Source organism: Drosophila albomicans, chromosome X (genome assembly GCF_009650485.2).
Source record: "Drosophila albomicans strain 15112-1751.03 chromosome X, ASM965048v2, whole genome shotgun sequence".
Taxonomy (NCBI): Eukaryota; Metazoa; Arthropoda; class Insecta; order Diptera; family Drosophilidae; genus Drosophila; species Drosophila albomicans.
The window spans coordinates 1,147,869-1,171,792 of record NC_047627.2 but is presented as its reverse complement, the minus strand read 5'-3'; the positions used below and the strand labels follow the sequence as shown (position 1 = coordinate 1,171,792).

Below are 23,924 nucleotides of genomic sequence, written 5' to 3'. Positions count from 1 at the left end.
GTGGCGGCGGCTGCTATTGAAGCCATTTCAGTTACTGACTGATTGACTGCCACATGCTTCAATGCCGCATGCCGCATGGCTCACTGCCTCACTCACTTGCTGCTGCCTGCTGCCAGTTCTTGTTTGTGTCTCTCCCAGGCAGACGCGCCTGTAAGTAGGCAACAGCTTTTGCTGCTTTGTTTGCCCACATTTGTTTCCCAAAATGCATTTTGTGTGCTGTTTGGAATTGAAGCCACAGCATCGCTATCAATACCACCACCAGCTACAACAGATACAACAACAACAACACCTACGAGGATAACAGCAATTTAATCGACTCTTCGGGCAACTAATACAGATGCAGATGGCATATTTGCATGCGTGTTTGCTGTTCAATTACTGCGCGCGATTTGAAGCCACAATTACTTCTACGATTTGTTATTCACTTTAAAATGTAAATACAATTAAAGATCGCTACTCTATGGTTTATTTTAAATGCAATAGTATATCAATATACCAAATATCGCATTCGGTAAGTTTTAGTATTTTTGTGGCATATTGATTTTAAATGCAATAGTGTATCAATATAAAGAATATAACATAAGGTAACATTTTAAATGCAATAGTATATCAATATACCAAATATAATATTCGGTATATTTTAGTAATTTGTGGTATATTTTTTTCAAATGCAATACTATATAAAAATTTCAAATTCTGTATAAAATTCGGTATATTTCAGTATTTTTCGTTATATTAAAACAATTGTCCAGTTCAACTCAACTTCAAAAATAATTCATTCACCATTAGGTTAAAAATCTGGTATATTTTGTAATTAAAGGCATATTTTAAATGGAATAGTATATCTACATATTAAAGATAACATTCGCTTTGTTTTAGTATTTTTGTGGTATATTGATTTTAAATGCAATAGTGTATCAATATACCGAATATAACGTAAGGTAACATTTTAAATGCAATAGCATATCGATATGCTAAACATATATAACATTCGGTATATTTTAGTATTTTTGTGGTATATTGATTTTAAATGTGTAACAATATAACGTAAGGTAACATTTTAAATGCAATAGAATATCAATATACTAAATATACCATTCGGTATATTTAAGTTTTTTTTTAGTATATTAAAACAATTGTCCAGTTCAACTCAACTTTAAAAATAATTCATTCACCATTTCTTGAATGTTGACAATATGGTGTATTTGGTAATTGATAGCATATCTGAAATGCAATAGTATATCAATATACCAGATATAACATTCGGTATATTTGAATATTTTTGGGGAAGATTGATTTTAAATACAAAATAAAGCATTCAGTTTATTTTATTTATTTATTTTTTTGTGGATTTATTAAATAATACCGCAATGCTTTGTTCTTATCAAAAAAGATTTGTTCTTTTCTCTTTTGATTGAAAATTATTTAAAATAATTGTCCAGTTCAACTCAACATCAAAAATAATTTATTTACCTGCTTAATAAGTATTAATTTAATTTGGTTATGCATACTACCCACTTTGGTTGACAGTCTGGTATATTTTGTACTCGACGCGGTATATTTTGAATGTAATAGTATATCAATATTTCAAATATAAGAATTATTATTTTTCGGTAAAAAAAATTAATGTATATAAACTTATATATATTTAATATTTTAAGAGTTTGTGGGTAATCAAAATAAGCTAAAATTAAATCATAAAATCATAGTAGAATTGATCACATAATCATTAGTCTTAGCAAGCCAATTATTTACAAACTCTAAAATAAAAATTAGACATTAAATGCTGTTGAAGAAACATTTACAAATTCTGTATGACAAATGAAATAATGCGAAAGCTGTCAGAAGGTAAGTCAAGCTATTCAGATGGAAATATAGAATTTCAATTTAGTTTTACTTTGTATTGAGTTGGTGACACAAACACAAAAATCAACATACATACATAAGAAACATTCGAAATCATTTTTAATACACTTTCGATTCTCTTTTATTTGATTTTCTCAATTTTTTCGCGTGTGTCTGGTTCACGTTATTTATGTGTCTCTCGACTCTCAGGTAATTGAAATAAATAGTATATAAATTAGTATTTAGAAGATGTAAATTGAGATGTGCATTTAGTGAGCGAACATGAATGAATATTTAGATAATGCCAGACGCCACATTCAGCGGACGGTGATAAGTGGCTGCGATTCACTCAGCGAGACCCTGAACATGACAGCGATGTTCGCCTCGACGAGCGCCAATCAAATGCTCAACGCTCTGATGCACCTGAAGGCGCTGCTGCTGCAGGAGGCAATCGAATTCATCGGTTTGAGTGGACGAGCGAATGTCGTAGGCGATTCGAGTGGGGCAACTGGCGCATCTGGATCTGGATCTAGATCATCGGAATCGGAGTCGGAGTCGGGAACTCGTTCGGGGCAGCCGCGACTCGTGAGCGTTGTGTGCGGCTTTCCCAAGGACATCGGCATGTATCCGCACTACAGCAAGGGGCAGTTTGGCGAGGATGCCTGGTTCAGCACCTCCACCGACCAGGCCGATGCCCTGGGCGTCGCCGATGGCGTTGGTGGCTGGCGTGTGTACGGCATCGATCCGGGACAATTTAGTCGCTTCCTGATGCGCTCCTGCGAGCGTCTTGCCCACGCCCAAGACTTTGAGGCCACGAGACCCGAGCATCTCCTGGCTCGCGCCTATTGCAATCTGCTGGAGCAGAAGCAACCGATCCTGGGCAGCTGCACTGCGTGTGTGCTCACTCTGCTCCACGACAGCAGCACGCTCTATGCCGCCAACATTGGCGACAGCGGTCTGCTGATCATACGCGACGGTGCCATCGTCTGTCGCTCCATGGAGCAGCAGCATCACTTCAATACCCCGTATCAATTGGCTGTGCCGCCGCCGGGCCAGGGGCTCAATGTGCTCACCGACGGTCCCGAGTGCGCTGCTCTTCTGCAGTTCGAACTGCAGCAAGGCGATGTCCTGATACTGGCCACCGATGGTGTCTACGACAATGTGTCCGAGGAGCTGCTGGTGCGTGTGCTGAGCCATGCGAGCGGCATTTCCGATCACGTCAAGCTGCAGACCTTTGCGAATTCGATTGCGTTGATGGCGCGCTCACTCAGCTTCAATCCCAGCCACGATTCGCCGTTCAGCCTGAATGCCAGACGACACAACATCGATGCACCCGGCGGTAAACCGGATGACATCACCGTCATCCTGGCGAGCGTCGTTTAACTTCTCCACGCTTCACAACTGGCTGCCTACATCGAACATCATCGAAGCCTGATCAAACTCTTAAATCATGTGTCAACAATGCTTAACTTCATCATCAATCCAGACAACTAAATCCACATACACTATTCTGAACATCACAATATTTCGCTATTCATTCGCTAAACCAAACAAAATTATGTGTTTTATCAAGCATTGTTCCCCATTGAGTCTAATCAAATTGATAAAATAAATATGCATTTGCAGCTGGTTTTAAGGCTGGAGAACATGAAGGAGAAATGACTCAACTTTAATCTTATTCTATCATATTATAAGATGTTACTATTAGCAATGGATTAAGTATGTAAATATGTACATATTTCGAAATTGTTTATTACCAACTGTAGACATCAATACAAATTAAGAAACTACAACTTTCTTCCGAAATAAAAAACAAGTATGAAAGCTACAGTCGAGTGTGCTCGACTGTGAGATTTCAGCTACCCTTTATTCGAAAAATATACCAAAAATGGTATATCGATATTGTACTACACTAATAATATACCCGATTGTCCGTCAAAGCAATTATGACCTGATTGCAATAGGTGTTTTTGACCATACAAAATAATTTCTTAAGTAACTTCTACGAAGTTGATCTCAACGCAAACAAAACAAATCTTAAATACAGCAGTTATTATTTATCTAGCTTTAAAATTAAGCGTGTTACTCAATCTATTCAAATGTCAGGAACGGAATTGGGCGTGGCAAAATTTTTAAACAAACTTAGTCTACATTATAGGGTCGGAGATGCCTCCATCTGCTTGTTATATACATTTCCTGCAGGCACAAATTTGTAGTATCCTTCCACCCTATGGGATATAATAAGTAAGATATAATAATTTGATTGAAATCAACTTTGAGGTATCCGCTACCCATATTGAATAAAAGTAAAACAGTAGGATATTATTCTTAAAATATACCAAAATATAGTACAATTTACCGAAGATTATATTTGGTATATCGATATATTATTACATTAAAAATATAACGAAGGTTTGCAAATACTGGCAACCACAGCGGGAAGTTGGCGTCAAAAATCTAAAACAAACTTCCACCCTATGTGGAGTAAGAATACAACAAAAATCTTACTATAAACACACTTTCATATAGAAAGTTTCATCGAGTGACGTTTCTAACCTGAGATGCACAATCAAAACTCTTCATAGCACCTTGAATAAAAGATCCGAAAGCGAACTCCCTCTCACCTTACAAAACATTAGAAACTCCACAAACTAGATGATATCAAGGCTACTCGAGTTATTGTTGTTGTTGCTGCTGTTGTTGTCAGCTTAATTGAAAAATGTTGCCTGCTGCATGTCAACATTTTGATTTCCAATATGTTGTCCAACACACACTCTCTCTCTCTCTCTCTCTCCGAGGAAAAAAGAAGAGTGCTCCATTATAAATCGAGGGTGCGGTACACAATTTTTAGCTTGAAATTTCACACGTTTGGCCGCGACATATGTCGCCAGGGCTGCACACACAACAGGGCCGGAGTGAGAGGGAGAGCAGACAGGGAGCCGGGTGACCAGTGAACGCTGAACGCAGAACACAGAAAGCAGAACGCAGACTGTGCAATGGCCTATGGCTCGGTTTAACCACTTCCGCACAAGGGCACAACCGTCAAATGCAGAGCAGAGCAGAGCACAGCACAGCACAGAACGGAATGCTGCCTGCCCCCATTCGTCCACACTCCATCGCGCTGGCTACCCAATGACATTTACCGTTAGCATATCAATAACACACGCTGCGCCGCAGACCGGACTCATAAAATATGGCAACGGCAGTGGCAACATTTGCCCGTCAACCTGAAACGTGACGCGTGATGCCTCGCCACACACTCTCCACTCCTCACACACTCGCTCTTTCTCACTCTTTCCACCTCTCTCCACTCCTCTCCGCGCTAGCCCTTTTCGATTAGGTGTGCTCTCGGTGAGGTCCGCGACCCGTTTGATTTTGCATTTCATGCAAATTTTTGGTGGCAGACGTCCACGATGATGACAACGAGGACAAAAGCAGGACGCAGGACTCTCGTCGTCAGAATGAGAGAGAGAGAGCGAGAGAGAGAGGAGTTGGGAAAGGAACGCGGAACGCTGTCGCATCATCGGAAATGAATCATTTGCTTCGTTTGCCGGCATCCGCTTGGCGCTTATTTCCGTTGCGTCGTCGCTTTTTGGCCTAAACCAGATCCGACCAACCAAACTGGCCAAAAGTGGGCGAGACGAAGGGGGGGAAGAGTGAGTCCAAGCCTGACATGTGTGCGCGGCACGCTTCCGTGACGGAACATGCAGTCACTCCACCTGCAAAACGGGAAAGCGGCAAAGCATAGAAGGAAGCCATCGGCCAGGTGAACATTTTTACAGCGTTGCCTTTGACACCTGCCGTTCTCGTTCTCGTTCTCGTTCTCGTTGACGTTGTCGTTGTGTTAAATGCCCCCAACCGACTAAAACAGAACAAATAATGGTCTGATTTTAAAGCACAGACGAGCAATGAATGCGAACTTGACTTACAAATAATTTACAATTCAATTCTATTCAAATACTTTTGAGCTAACCCAAAAAATGAAATGAAAAGTCTCTGCTAATAAGTTGGCTTAAACTAAAAGTTCTTCTTATCCAACAACAAAAAATTATGTAATATTAAAATATAAATTTCATTATTCATCAAACTAATTTCAAGAACAATTAAAATCATTTGAATGTATGAGTTACTTTTATTTTGGTAACATTTTTTTTTAATGTAAAGAAAAAAAGCCATAATGGTAATCGCTACAGTCCCTGAAAAGAATTTACTAATCACTTCAAACGCATGCTTGAGTCAGTAAAATTCTGTCAAAGTATTTATACATTCATATTACATTTCGTTTATGAAGAGGTTTCATTTAATGTTGAAAACAAAATAATTACTATGAAGCATTATCGCTGTTATTAACATTGAGATTACATATTGAATTTGACATTTAAAAATACTTTAGAAATATTTTCAGAACGTTTATTTAATTAAAAAAAGTTAAATGTTTTCGCATTATATTTCGACTCCAATTAAATTGTGTAAAATTAAGCTTAAAATAAGATATATTCCTATTGAATTGTGTTGAATTGTGTTTAGAATAAGCTAGCTTGGGGAATTTTATTTTGGTAAAGACGATCATAAATGGATTCCTCATAGAGAGCATTTGGCCACATCTACCCGATTCTTTTGCCTGCTCAACTGCTCAAACTTTTATCCAGCTGTCTATCTTTCCGTCCTTCCGTCTGTCGTCTGTCCATCTATCCGTTCGTCCTCTTGTTCGTTCATCCATCCATGCGTTTGTCCACACTCATTTGAGTCCCGCATAAATCAATTGCACTTGTCATCAACTCAATTAATTTTTGGCAAACAAAGTGCAGTAAATCAATTGCTTTGGCAGCTCGGCCCGTTGACCATGCCCTCGGTTGCCCTCGCTTGCACACACACTCACACACACACACACACACACACACACACACACACACGCTCGCAGGACCCCGTTGAATGTCCTTTGCCATTTCACTCCCATTTTTGGATATTTCTTTTTTTGTGCCCAACTCTTCGGTTCATTTTTTTTGTGTTGTTCTTTTTCGACGTTTGTCATTGGCATTTTTTGTCACTCGACTCGACTCGGAGTTTTTGCACATTTTATTATGGCGTTGCATTCAGCCTCGAATACCGAAGCGGACTAACAGACCGGCGAGGACAGACAGACGCCAGGACTACCGTCGACTGTCCATTTTATGAGCCGCCGCCCCATGCATGTTGACACTGTATCAAATGGGGTTAAAAAGTGATTAAAGTAGGTTTGGCAAATGTCAACAATGTTTATACCGTGGCCCTCTGGCCTGCGGGTTCCACTTCCACTTCCAGTTGGAGTTGGAGTTTGAGCTCCCGGGTTCTCTGGTTACTCATCCGACAAGGAAAGAGAGAGAGGGAGAAGGGGACTAACGTATCTGATAGCCAGTGGCTTAGGCGTGTAACTGTCGAGCGAGTGCTCTTGACGTTTCGGTATGCAGACCCCCAGTCATCTCTCCCCCTTTCCCTTTCTCCTCCTCCATTCCTCACCTTCATTCAATGGGCGCGACATTCGTTTGCCAAGCTCGATTCGATTTGCAATTTTTTACATCATCGCAGTCGCAATCGCTATCGCAATCGCTGTGCCCCGCATTGGCATCTGGAATGGAATACTCGAGTGCATGCAGCAGAATCAGATCCCAATCCCCATCGTCAGTCCCCATAGACAGCGTTAAATTATGCAACTTTTTTTCCCGAGTGCCTTTTGCTATGCGAAAATTGAATTTATGCATTTGTGCTCTATCTCACATTCTCTCTCTCTCTCTCTCGCTCTCTTTTGTAGAGGAGAGTTATGGGTGTCCACGTCAGAGCAACTGCAGCTGACAAGCTCAGATAACGCACTCGTATAGCCATCGATACAGTTAATATTATTATCCTATTATGTGTCTAATAGTAATGTTATATGGAGGTATTATTCAAATATACAAATATAAATAAAAATATGAGCCACATAAAAATATGAGCCACATAATAAAATATTTTGTATCATTATACAACACTTCAAATACGTAATCTTTACAATACTTAAGCGAAGAAATCTTTATGTACTACACAACACTTAAAATAAGAAAGTATCCAAACATTATAGTAACATTTCTAACAAGTAAGAAAACTACAGTCAAGTGTGCTCTACTGTGAGATACCAGCTACCCATTTTCAATAAGCCCAGATTCTACAAATATACCGAAAAATACTAAAAATATACCGAACCCATTATTAGTATTTCGAGTATTATAGTATGACATTACTTAGGCTCTGGTATATTTTGTGCTGTATGGTATATTCTTAATATCAATATACCAAGTATAGCCTTTGGTATAATATAGTATTTTTGCAGTATTGTATTTTGGTGCATTCTAAGAATAATACCGTACTGTTTTCACTTCTATCTAGTCATCGATTCATCTTCGTTGGATGATAAATTCATGCAGATGTCCTTAATGAAAACCTTTTGAAAATAATTCGATATTGTAATGTGGAATTTTATTTTAAGATTCGATTAAAATGAATTAATATGTTGATGTGACCAATGCAATGATTTAAAAGCAATACTTAAGTAAATATTTAAGTTGAAATTGTGTATCGATATACCAAATATAGGCTTGGGTATGTTGTACTCAATTTGGTATATTAATTTGGTATATATTTCTTCTTCACTTCTATCTAGTCATCATTTCATCTTCGCTTGATGATAGACTCAATCGTATGTACATATATTCCTAATGAATTATGCTAAAAACCTTTGGACTAGAAATAGATCAATTAGCAAAATTATTGATAATGAAGGTGCGTAAAAGGAAATTGGGAATTGAGAACTGGAAGAGCGAGTCCTTAAGCCGAAGCAGAAGTGGCAACTTACGAAGAGGTAACTAAAAGGGAGAGAGTTTGAAAAGGAGAAAAACGGGGGATGTGGCACATTCATTAGTTAAATAGAAACTATGCGCATATGTGGAAAAGTCTTTGGTTAATCCCAGGGCATAAGGCAGCAGGCAACAGCAACAGCAGCAGCAGCAGCTTTGTGCGGCTGTCAGGCCGAAACGTGGGTGCAACATGGGGCAGGCAGGTTTGTCTTTGATGTTGCACGATGCATGCTCTCGCCCAACTGATTGTTATCCAAATAGTTATTTAAGCAATTCAAATTGTGGTAATTAAAAATGGCCAGCAGGCCGTAACCCGTAGCCAGCAAAAAGGGAAGGCGAGAGAGTGAGAGAGTGAGGAGAGAGTGGGGGTTATACCTAGACAATGGCTGAGGCCAGGCACTTGACATATGGAGCCGGGGATCCTGGACATGAGTAAGCACCCAGTGCCCCCGAACACACACACACACACACACACACACACACACACACACACACACACACACACACAAACACACGCACAGGAGCCTGCGGCATAGCTGTTATTATTTTTGTCACTGACAAAGCAAATCACCGAAAACCAACAAAAGCAAAGCACAGAAGGAGCTGAGATTGAGCGAAGAAGAGAGAGTGAGAGTGAGAGAGAGAGAGAGAGAGAGGGAAAGGCGTAACAAACGACGTTGACATAGAGGCTACGCTGGCCATGGGCCTAGGCCTATAGGTGCTCCTCCAATCCCCCGAGTTGTTCACATCTCTCAGGGCAATTTTCCTGTTGAATTATGAGGATATTTGTTTCGTCATGAAAGATTGGCCCCAGCCAGCCTCCGACTCCAACTCCAACTCCAACTCCGACTATGACTTTGACTCCGGGTCCAACTGCGACTTCCAGTTGGAACTACTGCGACTCCAATTGCGTATGCGACCCGTTGCCTGCCCGGCTGCAACTCTTTCATTGTAATCCTTACTCAACTGTGTGTGAGTGTGGTATTTGTTTTTCCTCATTTCGGTTTTTTCCTTTGCTCCTTTGCTCTGTTGCTGTTCTGCAGTTTGTAGTTTGGGTTCTTACGGGGTTTTCAATTTGTGTGGCGCCGCAAACAGAAATAGAAACAGAAACAGAAGCAGAAACAGGAACAGCTACCGAAGAGAATCGTCAACTCTTTGCCTTCGTCTAGAGCTTAGCCAGAAATGCAGTGTGCAGTGTGTGTCCTGCAAGTGAAATGCACTCTCCACAAAAGGCCAAAAGGGCAAGTGGACAAATGAACCGGGTGCGGGAAAGAGGAACAGAGGAACGGACGAACGGAGGAACGGACGAACGGAGGAAATGGGGACAGTATCTGCAACTGTAACTGTAACACATGAGTCTTAGCCGCTCCACGGACTGGCCCGATTGCATCTACAATTCATAGAAATTTCAAACGATGCGTAAACGAAAACGGAAAATGCACAGCAAAGGGAGGAAGGAGCAGGAGCAGGAGCTACTCGGTCGGTTTGCTCGGTCATCTTTTGGCCAACTCTGGGGGGCAAAATGCCGGGGTCAAAAGTAAACGAAATTGTTGAACGCATTGCAATGGAAGTGCCGGGCAAGGAGCAGCCAGGACCAAAGGAGACCAGAGTAGTTGCACTACACCAAAAATTGCGTTTTTCGGCAAGAACGAGAAAGCTGCGCTTCAAATGCGAGTGCGAGAGAGATTGAGAGAGAGAGAGGCAGAGAGAGAGATAGAGAGCTGAAGAGATGAAGATGGAATGGTTAAAGGAGTTGGCAAATCCGACTTTGGTTGATGATGAGTGTCGTTATCGCTTTTTTGGAGTTTCGTTTTGTCACAGCTTCCCCTCCCCGCTACTATACCTCTCTCTTTCAACTCTCTCTATCTCTTTCTAGCTGCTGTATAGTATTCTATCTACAAACTTGAATTTACATTTCGATATATGGCTCTCACACAAACACACACAGAGAGAGAGAAAACAATCAAGAAAAGCAATTGGTGCGACTGCAACTGGGTGTGTTTGTGTGTGTGTGTGTGTGTGTGTGTGTGTGTGTGTGTGCGAGGCACTGTGGCAACCCTGGTGGCTGCAGTGGCACCCGGAACCAAGTCGTCGTTGAACATTTCGTAGTTGGGACTACGATGATGTAGCTGCACGGATTGATTTACGTTCGAAAAGATTTCTCAAGTGCGACAATGTGTGTGTGTGTGTATTTGTGTGTGCATAGCACAGTTATACAAACTGCTGACAGTATTGCCACCCCTCTTCGTTTTATTCCCTCCCAAGCCAATCTCAATTCCAATCCTCGGTCCTGGAACATTTTCCATTCCTTTCATTCTTTCTCTGTTGCCATTTTTCTATATGTTTTTGCATTTTGTCCAACAGCCAACGACGTCTGAGATTTATCAAAAGGTAATTTATATATGTGGGTGCGTTATTTATACATACTATGTGTACATACATACACATATAGTACACATTTCCCCTCCACCTCCACATCCTTCTCTTCCTCTTTTGTTTGCTGTTTACATTGCCTGCTGCAATCCCATTTTGCATTTGCAACTTACGCAACATTTTTAAGAGTATTTCGTCGCAAATTAATCGCCTGCCCAAGCATGACATACGACCCAAAGCCGGAGTCACAGTTGGAGCTGGATTTCGAGTCGGATCTTAGAGTTAGACTTACAGCTGAAGCAGCTTCGGGCTGCTTAGCAAATACAAAATTGATCGCAGAACCCTTGTTCCTGATGCTGCAATCCTCTTTTGATTTGACATTTTAGATATTTGACATTTGAACTTGGTTTCAAGTACTACTCAGTACAGCTTACTAAAATGGAGTATACGATATGGGCCTTTTTTAGACTACATAGTACACCTTTGTAGTAGCTCTATAATAAAAAATTCATTTTATATAATCGACTGAAATATACAAATAAAGTCGTTGGTGCTGCGTGCTACAAAAGTTACTTTTGAACTTTTCTCATAAAATCGCAAAATTCAGCGGATTTAGCTACACTTTTTATACTAAACTATTGTTGCAATAAGCCGAAGAATCAAAGTAACTTTTGACATTTACTTCAATTTAAATATGTTCGAATTTTGAATACCCGCTGCCTGCAAAGAAATCTATGTAACAGTCAGAAGGAGACATCTCTATATCAAAATAAGTAAGATAGCCTTTGGTATATTTTAGTCAATATGCAGTTAAATTATTAAATTGGTATATGTTAAAATTAGTACCGCATTATTTTACGTTTATTCAAAATAGGTAGTGAGTATCTCACAGTGGAGCACACTCGACTGTAGCTTTCTCACTTTATTTTGTTTGATTTCTGTTTCATATTGCTTCGAAAATTTCTAATGAAAAGTGACTAGACAAACATAATCCTGGCCTATGGAATTCATGAATCTCATGAATTAAATTAAATAATTTTGCGCATTACAAAATACTAGATTCTAAAAGAAATACATGTTCACAATAAATAGGTTATAACAAATTATGGATTTATATAAAATAAGTAAATGAATTTTAGCATTTTTAATTTGAATAGAAATTATATTTACTATCTTGTTCATATACACATTTCGTTTTTTTTAGTATTTAATAAAATTTATATTGAATAAAATACTACTATAAAGAGAAAAACAAGGGTGAGTAAGCTATCATATTAATAGAAATGTGACAATATGACTTTATACTTTAACTTTGTCTAAAACTCGAACAAACATTGTTAGTCCAGAATTGATAGATGATATATGTAGATTAATAGAAGTAATATAAAAGTAAATTGTGCTAATAGCTTCAAATACTCTACATATGAACATAAATTTGACAATTAAAGCTTGGCGAAAGCAAGAAAACTAAGTTGCGTCTATTCGCCGTGTTCATATTATTGTCAAGCATTAGCTCAAATAATCACAATCAGAGCGTCATGAGCATCGTCTGGCACTTTGAAGTCAAATGCCCCAGCAAAAGGGGAAGGCAACGTCATCCTGTTGCGCTGTGGCGCGAGTATAATAAACATTTCTTTGGCATTGATTTAAATGCGGCCTAAACAAACTTTGGCTGGCCTAAATGGATGGCTGAATGCTTGGCTGAATAGCTGGTCGAGTCTCCGTCTCCGTCTCCGTCGTCGCCGTCTTCGTTGGCGTCTTTGCTCGTTTGTCTCATAAATAATCAACCAATTATTTTGCTGTCAATTTCAACACGGCCGGCGAAAACGCAATGCCAACGCCTACCAAGCAAAAGTGCAGGGCTCAAAGGGCCAGAACGAACGGACAAGGAGCATGGCCAGAATGGCGACGGCAGTTGGCCGTGGCAGTGGCAGTGGCAGAGGCAGGCAGGACATGCAACCCGCTGTGTCTTTGAGCTTTTGTGGACACGCAACACGGCACAGCGTCGCAATAAATTCTCTCGGCTGCAGCGCCAGCCGAAAAATCCACGCGAATGCAAAATCCACACACAAAAAAAAAAACAAAATAAGAAAGCTTGAAACGAATGTACTCGACTGTGAGATACCCGCCACCCGAATATACTAAATATGGAAAATATATAGTACGGTATATATTTCATTATTTTTCAGTATATTAATTTTGTATATTTCAAGAATCAGAGAGTTGCAAATTTTCCAGATTGTTAGAGATCCTCGAGACTGAAGTGCTGGTATTGTTCTGAAAATATACCAAACAAATATACTGAAAAATGCCACAATATACCAATGTCAATATATGGTATATCGATAAACTACTACACTGTAATATATTTCGGATGTTCTATATCGATATACACATTTTGGTTAATTTTAGTTTTTTCAGTATATTATTTTGGTATATTTAAAGAATCATAACAATTAAAATTTGCCAGATAGTTAGAGATCATAGTGACTAAAGTTTTGGCATTGTTCTGAAAATATACCAAACAAATATACTAAAATAAATGCTGAAATATATGTAAGTTTAAATTTGGTATATCTATAAACTACTACACTATAGTATATTTTGGGTGTGTTATCGATCTACCAAATATGTACTTTCGAATATTTTAGTATCTTTTGGTATATTAATTCGGTATATTTTAAGAATAGTAGAGTTTAAAATATGCCAGAGATCATAATACCCTTCTACCTCGTGGGCGACGGGTAAAAACAGTCTGAGAACTAGACTAGAGTGAGAAAGTCTGTTGAATTTGTTCGCAGTAAGTTGCCAAAGCAAAGCAAAGACACAGCCAGCAATGTCTTGAGACAGCGGCAAGCACTTAAAGTCTTGCCTTCGATTTCACGGCAGTATATCATTGCGTTTTCAGTTACAGTCAGTCCAGTCCCCCTCCCGCCTCCCGCCTCCTGATGAATTTGACTCGTTCTCTTGTTGCCGCCAAAAGGTTTCTCGAAATTCGCTTTTCCTTTTTCGCTTTTTGCACGCAGCACACGCACCGAGCGGAAGTCCTTTAGCAGATTATCAGATGGAGCAAAATTCGACTCGCATTGGATTTGTAATTGAAGGGCGTGTTCTTCGTTCTTCGTTCATCGTTGCTGCTGCTGCTGCCACTTGACTCTAGCAGCAACGGAAGGGGCCATTAAGTGATGCCAATGATTAACAACGGAAGTATAGATTTCGAGCAATGCTTTGCCAACTGTGGCTAATCGATGCCCAATGGCCGGGCCTAATGGCATTCGCCCATAAATCAAAGCCGCTCTCAATAATGTCAGTCGCTGCTCTCTTACTCTCTCTCTCTCTCGCTCTCTCTTTTTTCACTCTAAATAGAATGAAAAATCACGAATACTTCGTATTAAATTGAAAAGAGGTAAGCTGGAAGAATTAAAACCATACTTGGTATTATAACTATGCCACTTTAGTATTTGAATTTGTTATAAGTGTGCCCATAATCACTTTATTATTGTATGCATTATTCAGACATATTAAGTCATGTTGTATGGTCACACTTTTAATCATATTTTGGTCGCATCGTCTTAAAGACATTGTGGCTAAACACGCAGAATAAATAGTGGCAATAAATCGGTATATTATATTCAAAACTGGATTTCTACAACCCATATTAAATTTGTTAAATGCTGCAAAGATTTTATGCAGACTAGCACTCGTTCGACTTTAAATAACTAAGTTACTCAAATGAAAATTGGTTGTTCTTCATTCAACATAAGAAAACACAACATCTTAACAGCGTGTTTACTATGTTTACAGAATATAATACAATATAATATTTGATCTCCACTTAATCCAACATTTAATTCTACTTTTTACGAAATACTTATCACCGCGAATCACTCGGCATTTGAACACAGGACCTTAGACCACATTGTCTGGACGCAGAGAAGGATGAATGCTGTTTGAAAACTAACTTTTATGTCTTAAAATCCTATATCTTATATAGCTAATAATAATCTCATATTCGTTCTATTTTAGTGTGCAATGTGACAGCACCCTCTCTTCGGTATGTCAAGTGCCTCTTTGATTTTTGAAAGTAACAAAACGAGGCAGCGATTAACTTTGATGTCTCGATACTACAATAATTGATGGGGTTTTTGAGTTGATAATCGAAAACTCTATTTAATCTTATCTTTAAGTGTGTTTAAGGATCTTTAAATAACCCTTAAATTTGAGATGTCTTTAGGCTAACTCGGTGCAGTGTAACGTCCTCATAGTCATGCTTGAATGAACGTCAAGATCGATTGGCGACTAATAAACTAAACTAAATTATGAGGAAAGCACACTGATGAGATTTCAATTATTGTATAAAGGAACACTTGATAGATTTGAGAATTTATTTATATTTATTATTTATTTATTATATTTTTTTTTCTGTGTTTAAAAAATGAAATTGCTGCTCAATTCTAGCGATATACCAAATTAATATACAAAAGGTTAAGCTTGGCATATATATGTATATACAAGTTCTTAATTTGAGGACGTCAAATACTCTTCTTATTTATATATAAAGTGGAACTGCAGCTGTATCCTTACGATATACCAAATTGATATATGCAAAAATTCTGAAATATACCAAATGCTATACTTGGTATATCGATACTCATAAACACTGCGAGTACGTTTTTTCTGTGTATAGAAATTGGAACTCCCACTCAATTCTAACGATATACCAAATTAATATACCAACAAATACTGAATAATATAGAAGGTCATACTTGGTATAACGATATACAAATTCTTAATTTACGTAATTTAAGTACTTTTTTCTGTGTTTAAAAAATGAAATTGCTGCTCAATTCTAGCGATATACCAAATTAATATACCAAAGGTTAATCTCGGTATATCTATATACAAGTTCTTAATTTGAGGACGTCAAGTACTCTTCTTATTTATATATAAAGTGGAACTGCAGCTGTATCCTTACGATATACCAAATTGATATACGAAAAAATACTAAAATATACTTGGTATATCGACATACATAAGCACTTTGAGCACTTTATTCCTAGTATAGAAAATGGAATTGCAGCTCACACTTATGCTGGCGTCTAGCGTCTTTGCAGTCGCTAATCAGCGATTCATTTAAAAGCTAAAACACACACACACACACACACACACATACGCATTCCTTATGTGTGTGCATGGATGTGAAATGTTTTGCCAACTGGCAGTGAAATGAAACAATAAACGTAAATAACTTTCAATTGAATAGTTTTGTGGTGGCAAATTTACGTACGCCACGACGTCAAAAAGGCCCCCGTCAGTTTTCTGGGCCGCTTTCTAGACCCCGGCTATAAAATGTGAGCCAAAGAGATCCGCAAGAGGGGGTGAATGAGTGGGGGGGGGGTGAGGGGAAGGACAAGGGGCAGCATACAATGGCGCGCCATTAGCAAGCGCCCCATGCATGTGACATTTTTGCAAATATCCCGCTTGCTATGCAACTGTCTGTGTATGTGTGTGTGTGTTGATTGTAATTTTGTAATTTTCCGAGTTTATTATCTGTCAACATTATCACACACACACACACAGACACACTTACACAGAGAGCAGCATTTCGTATGGGCAACTCTGCAGCAGTTAAACACGCAATACGCAAGCCTTTGGGCGAGCCAAAGGGGGGGGAGAGCGAGGAACTGCGGAGTCCATTCCAATGAATGGACCAGGGACCGAGTCTGGGTCTGGATCTGGGTCTGGGTCGAAAGCGGAGCATTAAATGTTTGCCGCTGTCGCCATAGCTCTTATCTTGTCTCGCATAAAACGCAACAACACCAAATAAACTCATCGAATTTCTGTTGTTAATTGAAATAAAACTATTTTAAGTGTCCTTTGTATGTAAGTGAGTGTGTGCGTATGGTTGTGGCTCCAACTCCGATCCCAACTCCGATTTGAACTCCGCTTCTTTTGTCGCCTTCTTCTTCTCCTCAGCTGCTCAGCTATATAATATTTTATACATATAAAGGATGGCATTTCTCTTTGTAAGTTATTTCCAAAGTATTTAATGCCAACAGCGTCTTTTTGCTCATTCTTTTTACTTATATACACATGTACATAAATATGGATTATACATATGTATAACAATTTAAAAGTATAATATAACAATAATCTTTATCTTCTTTAAACAAGCGAGTCAAACCCGAATATAGATAGTTTTAAAGAACTAATTGTCAGTTCTTCCTGAATATCTAAATATTTCTTGTTCGATATTAAGAATTTATTTCATATTTAAGTATATAGATAAATAACAATCATGTTTAGAAGGAAGAAGGAAATGTTGGTAGTCTATGGTATAATTTGAATGTAATAGTATATCGATATACCAAATATATGTTTGGTATATTTTGATATTTTAATGGCAGGCAATGTTTGTGCTCCATCATATAATTTGAATGTAAAATGGTATACGTATACTAAATTGGTAACATATATTTTTAGAATAATACCGCATTGTTTAACTTTTATTGCAAAGGTATAGCTTTCTTAATTGTTTTAATTAAAAATGTTCCAATTAATGATAGGTTTGGATGTTACCATCTCTTAATAAAATATTTATTTATTTATCAACTACCAATATATGATACTTTATATACAAATTATATGCCAAACCTAGTGAGAGATCGACATAATTATAAACTTTCACATTTATAAATAAATTTACATAAACAGTGATATACACCATTCAAGACTTATCACAAAATAATCTCAGCCTAAGTATAATTTGCTATATTATTGTAGTATAAACAACCATTCAGAGTACTATTATAATAAACAAATAAATAAATAAACCTGCCAGTTATCTGCTTATAAAATATCATCTAGTTTGCTTTAAATAAATAAATGAACACACAAATCTGTCACATATTAATATGAAATAATTTATCAATGCTTAATAGACTTTATCAACGTTTACTTTAATTATTTATTTATTTATACAGATTACATTATATTGCGAGTTTTAGTCGATTTCAAACTGATAGCGTCAAATGGCAAATCTTAAGACTTTTCCATTTCGTAATTTGCTAAAAGCTCCGATTGATCTAGATTCACGAGCTTTCAATCACAGTTAGACATTACCTAACTGCTTCTTTAGCTAGTCCAAAACAAAATTCAAAAGCTTTAGCGTTGAGCGCTTCTGCTTCTTTTTGCTCGCATTTGAGCAAATGGCCAGCGGCAAGAAGAAACTTTTGGCATACTAAGTAAAAGCCACTTAAACGACAACAATAACAACGTAACGTAGAAGCTGAAACAGAAGCAGAAAAGAGAAAGAGATAGTGGAGAGTGAGGAGTAAGGGAGAAGGAAAAGAGCAACCGTCACATACACGAAACTCATAAAAATGCTTTGTGGTTGGCATTTTTTTTTTGTATTTTTTTTATTGTGCAGCTCGACGAGCTTTTTGTGCTAACCTCGTCAGCAGGTTGCTCCTCCACCCCTCGCTTTCCCCTGCCTTCCGTTCACCACAAGTCGCACTCATACGATATGCTTTAACTTTTTTTTCCGTCATTGTTGTCGTCTTTGCTGTTGTTATTGTTGTTGCTGTTGCTGTTGCTGTTACAAACTTTAGAAAGCATTAACACCTCATGCAAGATGAAACGTCGCAGCACAGACACATAGTGGAACGTGCTAGAGGCCAGTTGTGGGGGTGGGAGGGGGACGAAAAGGAGGAGGAGGAGAGGAAGGACAGTGCAAGTTTGGTCTTCAATGCAGTCCAATGCCTGTCAATGGGGTGCGGAGGGCAAAGAAAGCAAAGCGACGCGCAAAAAGAACTTCAAAACTCAAATAACATATACATCATGGCAGCTACTGTCATTGGCCGCCAGGTGGCGCCTGCAGAGCGAGAACGCAAGTGCTCAAAGACTCTTGACTTAACTCTATCTTGCTCTCTCTGTCTCTCTCTCTTTCTCTTTTACTGCCCCGCCTTTCGCTGTGCTGGCAGCTGTCAAACTTCATTCGATTCAATTAAAACAAGCGCGCACAAAATTCCCGACAAAATGCCTAATTGTTGCAAATTATCAATTCAAATCACGTTAAGAACGCTGTCAGCCTCCTCACATTTCCCATATAAGAGAACATAAGAAAAAAAAAAAAGAAAAAATTATCATGCAGCACGCTTAAATGGCTTTTCAATTAGATTATGTCATTCAAGGCAATGACAAGCAGCGACCTACAGCCACACCCACACCCACACTCACAATTCAGCCCCCGCCACATAAAGCGTATCAATTTCCGTTAAGGAATTTGTCGGCAACAACAATGGGGAAAAAAAATACAGAAAAAGGAAGCCCTAAGCTTCACGCAAAATAAAAACAACACAAACAACTTGAGTTCATTAATTTTGTGTGAGGCGCAACAATTAACACGAAACCGAAGCGAGCCACGTTTCGCACCCGCCCCCGCCCCCTTCCCCATCAACAGCCACCAAAAATAAAGAAGAGAAAAAGAAAACAATATTCAACAATATAGCAGGCTGGAAAGCACCCTACACACACACACAAACACACACACCTCCCCTCGAGCATTCCCTTTCCAGTCCACAGTTCCCAGTTCAGTTCTATAAACGTGACGCTGCTAATTAAGTTGACGCATTTGCTGCCTGGCTAGCTATTTTACTTTGTAACGGTTTCTGCTCTCTCTCTCCTCCTTCTCCTCCTCCTCCTTCGTTCGCTCGCTTCTGTTTATCGTGTTGCGTGTGCCTCGTTTTCGCTTTTAGCATTCGCCTCTGCTGCTGTCGTCTTGCGGCGAGCTTAGGAAATTTGCATGGTTGATTTGGTGTTAAGTTCGGTCGCAAGAGAGAGAGAGAGAGAGAGAGAGAGAGAGAGAGAGAGAGAGAGAGAGAGAGTGAGAAGAGGGGAAAGAGGGAGCACACAACAACAGGTGCGTCTCAATGAGTTGAAATTTGCGGCTGGCCTCATTATCATTACTATTGCCAAAGTGTAAGTTAAACATGTTTCTAACCAACTTTTTGAGTTCCGACTTTTATCAACTTTTATATGCTTTACGTTTTCTATGACCTATTTCTAAATACAATTTGAAAATAAAAGGTAATCAAATATAAATAAATTAGCTACTGATTTATGATATTAATTTTTTCCCGATTTCGTCATTGTAAATTATATTCTTATCTTACAGTTTTCATTTCAAGCTTTTTAAAAGTCAACTAAACCTTATAAGAGTTTTGATGAGTGAGGAGCTTTTTTGCAAACTAAAATTATCATTTGATGATCCACAAAAAGGATTCTCGACAGATTAAAGTTACAGTCACGATATTATTTCTTGCTTATGAAGAACTTTATTTTGCAATAACTTCTTATAACAATTTTGTTTACTTCTACATAGAAATATTTAAATCTAATAATGTTTCAAACAATATTTTAATAATTATAAATTTAAGTAGTTAGTACGAAATACAATGAACTTTACTTTGATTTAGTCAAAACGATTCGATAAACTCGACAACTGTGTCTAATCTGCTAATTATATCCAGGAATGGGTTGTTATTTTATTTTACTTTGCAATGAATAATTGTGTTTTATATCAATATTAATTTATATGTATATTTATTATATTACATTTTTATAATTATTATATTTTAACTTGCTGTCTTATTTATTTTACAGTTTCTTACTTTCTTTTTTTGATATTAATTTATTTTTTTGTTTTTAAATTTATTTTATTTTACCTTTTTTAATTTTATATTTTTTATACCCGCTATCCATAGGGTAGAAGGGTATTATAACTTTGAGCCGACAGGAAATGTAAGTAACAGGTAGAAGGAGGCATCTCCGACCCTATAAAGTATATATATTCTTGATCAGCGTCAACAGCCGAGACGATATAGCCATGTCCGTCTGTCCGTATGAATACCTAGATTTATTTTGGTATATACAATAATAACTATAGTAGTTATAATTCCTGAAAATTTGGTTGCGATCAGATAAAAATTGTCGAAGTTATTGAAGAAATACTTTTGTGTGGATAAAAACGCCTACTAACTAGGGGTCTTAGTTGCTTTGGCTGACAATCTGGTATATTGTGCCGTCTATGGTATATTTTGAATACGGTACTATATGGATATACCACATATACCATTTGGTATATTTTTAGTATTTTTTGAGTATATGTATTTGGTATATTTTGAGAATAATACCGCAAAATATATTGCTTTTATTCAAAATGGGTAGCGGGTATCTCACAGTCGAGTACACTCGACTGTAGCTTTCTTACTTGTTTTTATATGTATTAAATTTTTTAATTTTGTTTGATCTTATTTTATTTTACTTTTCTTATTTTCATAGCATTGTTTTTTAAATATTAATTGCATAATAATTTATTGGCTCAAGTTCAAGATTGTTTTGTCTGACAGCTTTTTGATGACACTGTCTACAATAATTTGTAGTTTTCTTTAGAACTTGTTAACCCGCTTGATTTGAGCAATTGGTAAACAATTTGGCATTGAAAATTCAGCATAATTCGCGGCATTCAATCAATAAAGCTAAGTCCATGCGCTTACTGGCAATCTGGAACAGAATTGGCACAATTGAAACACTCCAAAGCCGCACAATTGTTGCTTTAATCTCCGCTGTACTCATTAGAATAACAGATGGCTTCTGCTTCATCTGGCCTGAGTCTGAGTCTTAGTCTGAGTCTGAGCTATCCACCATCCATCTGAATATAAATTCACACTCCACTCACACGCCACACACTTCAAAACAAGCGAACCACAACAAATTCTTCGACAATAACGAACACAGTCTGAAGAGCTTGAACAGCAACCTACAAAAAAAGGCAGAGAATTTATTGAAAATGCGTGCGAAAAGCACTTGAGAATTTTAACAGCCGTCGCTTGAAAATGTGAAGTGGCAAGCCAAGGACTGAAGGTTTGCTGGCCAAGGCTTCTTTCTGCTTTACGTATTTGCCTTTGATTTTATTTTATTTTTTTTTTTTTTTGCATTGTTCAATTGTTGTCGATCGGCTTTTTTAGCTGTTGCTGTTTGCAGTTGTTGTTTGGCTCACATCAAAAGCGTGTGGTGCACTTGTGTGCGTGTGTGTGCATGAGTTCTCAAGTGCAACGAGCTTTGATTTCTTTCGGCTGCAACATCATATATGTAATTAGTTTAGTCAAAAGTTGGAGTACTACATTTTCGGAGTTGCTAAAACTTGGCTGCTTGGCTGCTTGGCATCTTGTTTTCTTTCTTTCTTGCCGCCAGCTGCAAATTCGACTAACAAAAGCGAGGAAAAAAAGTGTTGCATACAAGCAGACGCCATGGACAAGCAACTGAGCTAAAGGTGAACTAAGAAGTGTGTGTGTGTGTGTGTGCTGGAAAAGTTTATCAAATGTTGCGTACCGACCGCTGCTGTCCTTCCCCCTCCCCTCCCCTCCCCATTCGCACCCTGATTACCCTGCAACCAATGCTAAGAAAAGCCTGGCACCTGCCGACGCCTCGTTGTTTTTTCAACTGTCATTTTGACAGCTGCTACGGCTACAGCAACGGCTACGACTGCTGCTTGCTACATGCAACAGCAACAGCAACAGCAGCAGACATGTTACACCTTTTGCTTGGCCCCAAGTTTTTTCTGCTGCTGCCAACTTGACTGACTGCATTTAAAAGAAGCAACCAAAGTTGTGCCTCAGATGTGAGTTGAGTTTCAGAGATAAGACGAAGACGCCGAATCGGACGCGCTGTAGATGCAGCTGTCAAAGCTCTGCCGCCAAGTTGCCGCACGTTGCACTTCTCAAAGTTTCAAAATAACACAAATATGCAGGCAGCACAACAACAGCAAGAACGAGATGATCCGAAGGAAAGAGAGCGAAACATCAAGTCCGAATAACAATGTCCTCAAGTATCAATTTCATTTCAAATCCTATTATCAATTAACAATCATTAATCAATCCGCATAATTTCATAATTGTGAAACTATTTTAAGTTATGCCAATGGGAGCAAAATGCCATTTTGATAAAATATGTTACTCAATTGGAAAATGCTATGAATATTTGTATAAACAACAAATTATACATAAATATCGTAATTGAGAAATAAATATAAGGTGCTACAATGGCCACAAACCATATTCTTAATCAAAATAGTGAAACTGCAAGTAAAATATAGATTCAAATGTAAACCCTGTTTTTCAAAAATATCTTATAAAAAAGTAAGTAAGAAAGCTACAATCGAGTGTGCTCGATTGTGAGATATCTACTACTCATTTTCAATAAAAGCAAAACAGAGCGATACTATTCTAAATATATACCAAATATACCAACAAATTTACTTACATATATCGAGGAATATATTTTGTATAAAAATGCATTATTACATTCATAATATACCAAATACACTGAAAAAATACCAAGTGGTGAATTTGGTATATCAATATATTATCACATTCAATATATGCAATTTGGTATATCAATATATTATAACATTCAAAATATACAAAATATACCGAAAAATACTTACATTAACCGTAGGGTATATTTGATATATGAATATATTTATGCATTCGAAATATACCGAATATACCAAATCAGAACACTGAAAAATGCTAAAAATATACCAAAAACCACATTTGATATATTAATATACTATTCATATTGAAGCACACCATTATATACCAAAATACTAAATTATGTCGAACAGTTTATTTGGTATATTGCTATACTATTACTTTCGATATATACTAAAATAAACCGATGTCTATATATGGTATATTGTATTTGTATTGTGTATTCTAAAATAACCATAGAGTACAAAATATAGTGGATTATTATTACATTTAAAATATACCATTAGGT

The 23,924-nt window shown here is 37.8% G+C and overlaps 2 protein-coding genes across 3 annotated transcripts in view; both read left to right on the top strand.

The window, feature by feature from the left end:
* The first annotated feature begins 1,892 nt into the window (after positions 1 to 1,892).
* On the top strand, positions 1,893 to 3,504 carry LOC117577954 (protein phosphatase PTC7 homolog). 2 transcript variants are annotated; one of them, XM_034262998.2, is made up of 2 exons: positions 1,893 to 2,055; positions 2,144 to 3,504. In XM_034262998.2, the coding sequence occupies exon 2, from the start codon at positions 2,212 to 2,214 to the stop codon at positions 3,226 to 3,228; it is 1,017 nt and encodes a 338-aa protein (XP_034118889.1). In that variant the 5' UTR covers positions 1,893 to 2,055; positions 2,144 to 2,211; the 3' UTR covers positions 3,229 to 3,504. The 2 variants fall into 2 exon arrangements, with proteins under 2 accessions (XP_034118889.1, XP_034118888.1); XM_034262997.2 differs by having other exon boundaries at positions 1,896 to 2,055; positions 2,119 to 3,504.
* Positions 3,505 to 9,507: 6,003 nt separating this feature from the next.
* Positions 9,508 to 23,924, top strand: part of LOC127565328 (uncharacterized) — a 31,697-nt gene continuing 17,280 nt past the window's right edge. Inside the window, exon 1 of the mRNA XM_052003338.1 lies at positions 9,508 to 9,662. Within this exon, the coding sequence (XP_051859298.1) occupies positions 9,508 to 9,662 (155 nt within the window). The remainder of the gene's footprint in view (positions 9,663 to 23,924) is intronic.